The sequence below is a fragment of the Myodes glareolus genome, chromosome 9 (assembly GCF_982192425.1).
Source record: "Myodes glareolus chromosome 9, mMyoGla1.1, whole genome shotgun sequence".
Lineage (NCBI taxonomy): Eukaryota > Metazoa > Chordata > Mammalia > Rodentia > Cricetidae > Myodes > Myodes glareolus.
In genome coordinates this window covers 49,621,412-49,630,261 of record NC_142034.1, presented here as the reverse complement: position 1 = coordinate 49,630,261, position 8,850 = coordinate 49,621,412, and the positions used below count along the sequence as shown (strand labels likewise).

The 8,850-nt window shown below is 37.1% G+C and overlaps 1 protein-coding gene across 1 annotated transcript; it reads left to right on the top strand.

Annotated features, from left to right (window-relative positions):
* The first annotated feature begins 4,288 nt into the window (after nucleotides 1-4,288).
* Nucleotides 4,289-5,233, top strand: LOC146892995 (olfactory receptor 1496-like). Its single transcript, XM_085694333.2, has one exon. The coding sequence runs from the start codon at nucleotides 4,289-4,291 to the stop codon at nucleotides 5,231-5,233; it is 945 nt and encodes a 314-aa protein (XP_085550459.2).
* Nucleotides 5,234-8,850: the final 3,617 nt, after the last annotated feature.

Below are 8,850 nucleotides of genomic sequence, written 5' to 3'. Positions count from 1 at the left end.
TTGCTCAGCCTTCATATGGGGGTAAGGGTCTTAGTCCTGCCTCAACTTGGTATACTATACTTTGTTAAATCCCCAAGGGAGGGCTTAGCCCTTCTGAGGTGTGAATGGAGGTGGGATTTGTAGAGGTGGTTGGTTGGAGAAGTGGAGAGAGGCAAGCTGGGATTGGAATGCAAAATGAAAAAGAAAATGTAAAAAAAGAAAATCAAATATGCAAAGAAGTAAATAAAGCCCAAATCTTATCTTTTTAATAGAGTGATAAAATAAAAAAAAATCTATTAGCTTAGCTCAACACATAAATCCTGTCTGTTACATAACCAGGCAAATGGTAGGTTTGAATTGATATTCTCTTCATTTCCACTTTCCATATGAGTATATTCAGGATTGATCAGTGGCTATCATCAGTGCCCACCTCTGGGAATGGAGAAAATTATTCCTAGATAGGTCCATGGCAATTACTATACCTTTAATGAGTCATGGAAGTATCTAGAATCCTCTGGGATTCTGAGCCTCCTGGGTCCACAGATGGCTAGAAGGGGAGTTGTAAGAAGATGTTGACTACAGATGCTGTTCTTTCCTTGCTTATAATGAATAAATATGACAGAATCTGAAAAAGAGAACTTAATATACCTTCAGTCATCCTAGAGAAGTTGTCAGGAGGTACCTTATTGTCCTCCAATCTATGGATCTTGCATTTCCAGTTTTGTTATTGTATGACTGGCAGTTTTCAGGTAAGATAAAATTCCTTGTCATTTCTATACTTTGCAAATTTTGCATTGTTGAAGAAATACCTTGTGCTATAGATCCATTGATAATCATTTTGGTAGATTTAATACAATTACTTATTGGGTAATTCTTTTTCCATGTGAATCTAATAACATCTCTTTAGAAAGCAGCAACAATTCTGGAGTTCTTCAGTCTTCATTTAAAACATCTTTAGCTTTAGGATATTAGTCAACTTTGACAGGACCCTTTTCTAAAAGAGCTCAGAATTCTGAAACCGCATGTAATTGATGTAAGTAATGGATGTACTGATGCTTACTAAGACTCATGGACCAGAATATTGACATTCCCTGAGTGTCCAATTATAAAGTTGAATATAAACGTGAAAACAAGAGTCACTATTTTCAGAAAATTCCAGGTGAGTTGTATGTATATTGACTGGCTGAACCATTTACATGGAAGATTCTCCTCTGAGTTTCAGGTAAAGAACTGAAAAAGTTAAGGCCTGTTTTTCAAAATAAGAAAGCTTCAAAGGTGACCTCTGCTTTGTAATATCTGCCTGTATGCCTGCATGATGCATTTATCCGATTATTCTTTATTAATAAAAACTCAGGATTCAGACATGAAAGTTAAGAATCCGAATAATCAGACAAGTGGTTGAAAAGTGACCATTGATCTCCTTACTCCCTCCTTCCTGGGTCCAAAAGGGTTAGGAATCTTTCTAAACCCTTACCTACTATTTACCATATTTGTATATAAAATCTCAGTCATGCAAAACATCTATGGCTAATTTTGGTCAGCTAAAAGCTAGCTCGGCACTCTGACTCAGGCAAACCTTATTTTCAGTCTCAGTAGTATAATAGTGTATTCAAAATATCTAGCAACATCCACATAAGGCATGGGGCCCATTCATTCTCAGAATAAGAATTATTCAGAGAAACTAGGTCCACAATTTTACTTATATTACCCTTCTCATTGTCACCAATCACAGCATTCAAATGTTAAACTCTTAATGTAGCTGCACTAATGACATTTAGGAAAATGGAAACTCCAGCAGCTGGATTCACCCAGATAGTGTCATAGAAGGATTCCCTACCTCTATGTGTATCATTTATTTTTTTTAATATTTTTTCAGTTAGAGGTGGAGCTCAAGGACTTGAGCATGCTAGATAACTACAGTACCTCCTAGGTAGATGCCCAGACCCTGTACCCATAACTCTTTGTGCTTCTCCTTGACTTCTTAGCCAGCTAAGATATAGACTAGGGTTCATTAGACAGAGTTTTGTAGAAGAAAACAGAATGAGACCAAGAGCTATTTTGAAGATACAGCCCACACAATTGGGAACTGATAACTCCAGTAGGGTAGAGGTTACAGTCTCAAGTCCAAAGAAATATAGATGAATATTTTCAAGAGTCTAGTATTTCTGTGATTTCCACCAATTGAATACATGAAGATCATCACATCATGAAGGGTTAGAGTTAATTTATAATGACTTAATGTAAATTAATAATTTAAATGTTAGTAACAGTGTACAATAGCTTCATAGAAATTTCCAAAACTATTATTCAATCAAAATTACTATCAGAACCTAGACTAGTTTCTATAATAACTAACTAAACTGTTAGGTATGGACATCTGAAGATAAAGTAAAGAGAAAGATAAAAGTAACTGCTACTTCAAAAAATGTTCATCATATATATTTTTCGACATAACTATTAGTGGAATCATATGAATCAAAGAAAAATACAAAACATTAATATTACTGAAAAGCATTGCATCTTTTCCACCATAATACTTTTCCATGAATACACAGCTACATTTGTAAAACTAATTACAGAATATCAAATTTTAATACTTAAAATTTCAAGTTTAGTGAGTTTACCTTATGGGGAGATTGAAGAAGAGTAATTATTTGGAGTCGATATGCATATCTATCTTAAATTTGAAAGAGTCCTTTGTCTCAGGTTATAGCACAGCCAGGAAATTTTCATGGACACTAAGTCTCATCCAGGTAGGGCTGGTCTTTCTATGGCATGTGGGCAGTCATAACCTTTCCTGCTAAAGAGTTAAAGAAGTTATAGTCTGGCAGCAATAGCTATGAAATGGTGTTCAGTGCCATTGGTAACTGTGAGATGAGCACAAGAAGCAGAGGGAACATGGTAGTAGAACTCATTGTGTGTAGAGGCACAAGCAAAGTTTAACTTAGCATATCACATAACAGTTGTGGAAATGCAAATGAGACATGCCTCGTGACAGGTGAAAGCATATCATAGGTAAAATGAGCATCAAATCAGAAATGATGGAGGCACAAACTTCAATTTGAAATTCATCATTGCTGGAGAGAAGAATGCAGGCAGAGTTTCAGTCCATAATGGGCTGTAGAGATTGATAAATGTCAGAAAAGCAAACATCATTTGCACACATTTTAGGAATTTTGTCCTTAAGAACAAGACATTCATTCACCCGAGGAATGAATCACCAAAAGAGTATAGTATTTCCATCTCATAATGGAAGTCTTGGTTAAACATACTGAAGAAACTAGTGTGTGGACATGAAACATGGGCTGAAAATAAATGCTGTCTTCAATATTTCAGAAAGGAAATGATGGCATCCATTTCTAGGAATATGGCTGGATGGTCTTAAATGTCTGAGTAAGAAAAGGATAAAAATGAGAGACTATATATTGTGCGAGATTGGATTCCAAGGTAAGAATAACTTAAAATGCATTAAGCTTTGTAATGTTTTTTTTTTTATTTTATTATCAGAAACTAGAGACATGGGAGACAGAAGATATTAGGAGAGAGCAGACTGGTTTTCTCTTGGTACCCACTGAGACTCAGATGATTTTCGGGGAAAGTCCATAGAAGAATATTAGTCTGCAATGGGATAGTAAATTCTATAGGTTAGACAGGAATCTATTTATGTTTTTTATTGGTAATTTATCACATTAAAATATATGCATTTTACTGGGGTTTATATAAAATTAAAAAGATCAATTTATAAAAATCCTTTAAGAAAATTAACAGAAAAAAACTGCAGAATGGGGTGAGCTACAGCTGAATGGAATAAGCAGATAGACAGGAAAGAGATTTGTTAATACATTGTGAATATCAGAAGCAATTAGAAAGGATTAGACTATACTATACTATTATAGCATGTAAAGGCAAAATTAAGCAAAGTTATTCATGGTTGTAAAGACTGAAAATATTTGGGTGTAGCGATGACAATAACTTTGATGAGAAAATATTAATTATTAAAGAACATGCAATACACAATGTGTGTCTCAGAAACATGTCTGGTTTCACTTGAGCATGGAGACAGATTGGGGGTGGGTCAGCAGTGCATATAAGATTGAGTTAGCAGGTCATTGCCTATCAAGGACATCGAAGAACTGAAGAGATCAATTTCTTCCATACCATTGTGAATCAAAGAATATAAGAAAAAGATATTCTTTTTAAGGTAAACAAATGATATTGAAGAACAGAAGCAATCTATCTCATATGCAATCAACCATGGGGAGATTATGAAATTGTTCACTATTTTTCTTAAAGTCATTGGAGGCAGATCATGACTGGAGACAACCAAAGTATCATCACCCAATTTCTCCTTATGGGCCTGCCCATCCCCCAAGAGCACCAGTACCTGTTCTATGTACTGTTTCTGGCCATGTACCTCACCACCATCCTTGGGAACCTTATCATCATCATCCTCATTCTACTGGACTCCCATCTGCACACACCCATGTACTTGCTACTCGGCAACTTGTCCTTCTCTGACCTCTGCTTTTCCTCTGTCACAATGCCCAAATTGCTTCAGAACATGCAGAGCCAGAACCCAATCATCACCTATGCAGATTGTCTGGCACAAATGTACTTTCTAATGTTTTTTGGAGACATGGAAAGCTTCCTTCTTGTGGCCATGGCCTATGACCGCTATGTGGCCATCTGCTTCCCACTTCATTATACCAGCATCATGAGCCCAAAACTATGTGCTTGTCTATTGCTGCCAATGTGGTTATTGGCCACATTCAATGCCATGATGCACACCCTGCTTATGGCTAGATTGTCTTTTTGTGAGAAAAATTTGATTCTCAACTTTTTTTGTGATGTATTGGCTCTCCTGAAGCTTGCATGCTCAGACACTTACATTAATGAGTTAATGATATTAATCATGAGTAATCTCATTGGTATTATACCATTCGCACTCATTGTTATGTCCTATGTAAGGATTATCTTTTCTATTCTCAAGGTTCATTCTACCCAGGGTATCCAAAAGCTCTTCTCCACCTGCGGCTCCCACCTGTCTGTGGTGTTTCTGTTCTATGGGACAATTATAGGTCTATTCTTATATCCATCAACTAATAACTCTACTGTGAAAGAAACTGTCATGGCTGTGATGTACACAGTGGTGACTCCCATGTTGAACCCCTTCATCTACAGCCTGAGGAACAGAGACATTAAGGGGGCCCTGATAAGAGTTATCTTCAGTAACAAAATCTCTTTATCATGGTAGCACTTGGGATTTTTAACTAATTTTATTTAATAAACATAATAATGTTAATATTTTATGTAAGGTGTTTCTTATTACATAACCTACAAGAAAGGGCATGATATATAACTGTTCAATACATGAAAGGGAAGGGGTGTAGTGGTGCAGTTAAATTAGGAAAGATTGTCCTTGACATCTAGCTATATCTTCCTCCTTTCCTTGTAAAAATGATCCTGGAAATGTATAACAGAAGAGGTAATATCTAATATGATCTCAAATCCTTACATTCTTAATTAAGCAACTACAACATTTTCTCATTGTACTTTGATTTCCATGTTCACTGAGGTATCAGTTAATTTAATTTTAGTAAAAATTTAAGATATTCGATAACAATGAATGTTCTTCAACACACCACTACCTTTTAATATTTCCAATAGGTTTTCTCACATTGATTTTGACATAATTGTTTTTCTTAATTCTCCTGATCATTTTCATGTTTTTTATTATCTTTACTGACTACTCTTGACCCTGAACATTTAGGACAATCATTTTGTTTACCACTGTCATTTATGTAATTTTTCTCTTAATTTGAAATTGACCAATACACACACCATTAAAATCTAGAGGCTGGTAATGCCTCATTTATGTTTCATACTTTAATTTGTAAACTTCTGTTTGTATTGGATGTTTGTTTTACTCTTGTAAAAATCGTGAGTAGATAGAGAATTTTTTCTTTTCTTTCTTTCTTTCTTTCTTTCTTTCTTTACTTATTTATTTATTTATTAAAAATTTCCACCTCTTCCCCGCATCCCTTTTCCTTTCCCCTCCCCACCTCTCTTTCCCTCTTCAGTCCTAAGAGCAGTCAAGGTTCCCTGCCCCGTGGGAAGTTCAAGGTCCTCCCCACTCCATCCAGGTCTATAACGGTGAACATTCAAACAAACCAGGCTCCCACAAAGTCAGTTCATGCAGCAAAATAAAAGCCCAGTGCCATTGTCCTTGGCTTCTCAGTCAGCCTTCATTGCCAGCCACATTCAGAGTGTCCAGTTTGATCACATGCTTCATCACTCCCAGTCCAGCTGGCCTTGGTGAGCTCCCATTAGATCAGTCCCACCATCTCAGTGGGTGGACACACCCCTCGTGATTCTGACTTCCTTGCTCATGTTCTCCCTCCTTCTTCTCCTCATCTGGACCTTGGGACCTCAGTCCAGTGCTCCAATGTGGGTCTCTGTCTCTGTCTCCATCCATCGCCAGATGAAACTTCTATGGTGATATGCAAGGTATTCATCAGTGTGGCTATGGGACATGGCCAGTTCAGGCACCCTCTCCTCTGCTGCCCAAGGAACAATCTGGGGACCTCTCCTTGGACCTGGGAACCCCTCTAGAGTCAAGTCTCTTGCAAACCCTAAAATGGCTTCCTTAATTAAGATATTTACTTCCCTGCTTTCATATCCACCCTTCCTTCATCCCACCCTTCCCATTCCCCCAAGCTCTCCTGAATCCTCCCCTTCTCCCTTCTCTCTACACCTCTCCCCTTAAATCCACCCCCCACACCCCTGTGCACCCAAGTTTTGCCTCGCAATCTTGTCTACTTCCAATATCCAGGAGGATAACTATATGATTTTCTTTGGGTTCACCTTCTAATTTAGCTTCTCTAGGATCGCGAATTATAGGCTCAATGTCTTTTAATTATGGCTAAAATCCACTTATGAGTGAGTACATACCCTATTCCTCTTTTTGGGTCTTGGTTACCTCACTCAGTAATGCGTTTTCTATTTCCATCCATTTGCATGCAAGATTCAAGATGTCATTGTTTTTACTGCTGAGTAAAACTTCAATGTGTATATGTTCCACACCTTCTTTAACCATTCTTCTATTGAGGGGCACCTAGGTTGTTTCCAAGTTCTGGCTATTACAAATAATGCTGCTATGAACATAGTTGAACAAATGCTTTTGTAGTATGATAGGAAATCTCTTGGGTATATTCCCAAGAGTGGAATTGTTGGGTCCTGAGGTAGGTTGACTCCCAGTTTCTTGAGAAACCGCCACTTTGATTTGAGAATTTTTTTTTTACATAATGAAGAATATGAGGTTTAATGACTTTTCATCTCACACTAAGAGACAATGGTTGAGTGTGGATGAGATTATAGACCAAGTCCACCAAATCTACTCTTCTGCCCCCCCTCTCTCCACACACACACACACACACACACGCACATATATACCTAAATATGGCATGCAATAACCTTGTTCCCTTTTTTTCTTTAGTTGCCCTTGGTAGATTACGACATACTGACATACAAATCCAGTCTTTATATTCACTGACCTCTCCCCAACGTACATCTCCATGTGATGACAATCCTGCCTCTAGTGTTTCTCACTGCCTGGTATACATTACCACTTCAGCCTCTTTGTAAACTTCAATAAGAACATGCAATTCTTGAATACTTCTGTGACCACATAGTCTTCCTTTTATACTTTATTCTGTTTCTTAAATTATGATGTCATCTTCTCTCCAATGATCTGTATAACCACTTGTGTATACATACACATATTTACAAAGTGCGTAATAGCTCGTATGCCATGGATATGGGTTAGTTGTATAGTCCAAAAAAGCCTATAATGTTAACAGATGCTTTTTACTTGCCCAAATATAACACAAAAAATTATCTTTAACTGACTTGTGGACACTGTACATCCATACTTGTGTCAATTCACACTCACACACACACACACACACGTGTGTGTATATACATACATACACACACACATATATATATATATGCATATATATGAATTTAATTACCTTTAAGTTTAATGCATTCTAAGAAAAAAAAGGACCAGTAAAGACATGTAGGTCAGGTGATCCAGCCTCTCCAGCCTCTCAGGATGACTGTTTCAGTTTCCTCAAATGTCTGCATCAAGAACAACTTCAATGCTCCTAGTTGAGATAATCAAGCATCACAGACTCTTCAGCCAAAATTTCAGAAAATCTCTACAATTTCCCATCACACAGAGACTCAACAAAAAGTAATACATGTAGTTCTCCCAGAAATTGGCCATTATCGCATTTTCTCCACATCCCATGGAGATGCTGTCACTCTCATACAGCAGGAATTAGTATAGAGAAGACAACACTGACATTCTCAAGAGGTGGGGGTGGTTTTTGGTCATTTGCTGGGTTATGGATGTTTGTCATTATTTAGAGAGTTTGGTTTTAAGTTGTTATTGGTTATGGTCATGGGGAAAACTAAACAAAGGAGATTTGGTTCAGGGATCTCTTTCTGAAGAAAAAAGGGGAATATATAGAAATGATGAGATAAATGGATGTTTTGTACTTTTGAATAAACACTAGTCTCAAATATTACATATTGATATGGTGTGACAAGTCCTTCTGTATACATGTTGCTTTTGTTGATAATGAATAAAGAAAATGCTTTGAACTGTGATAGGGCAGAATAGAGCTAGGCAGGAAAATGAAATTGAATGCTGGGAAAAGTAGGCAGAGTCAGTGGGATGCCATCTAGTCTCAGTAGAAGACTGACATGCTGGAACCTTGCCGGTAAGTCACGAGCCTCATGGTAAAATATATAATAATGGAAATGGGTCAATTTAAGATATAAGAGGTAGCCAGAAATATACTT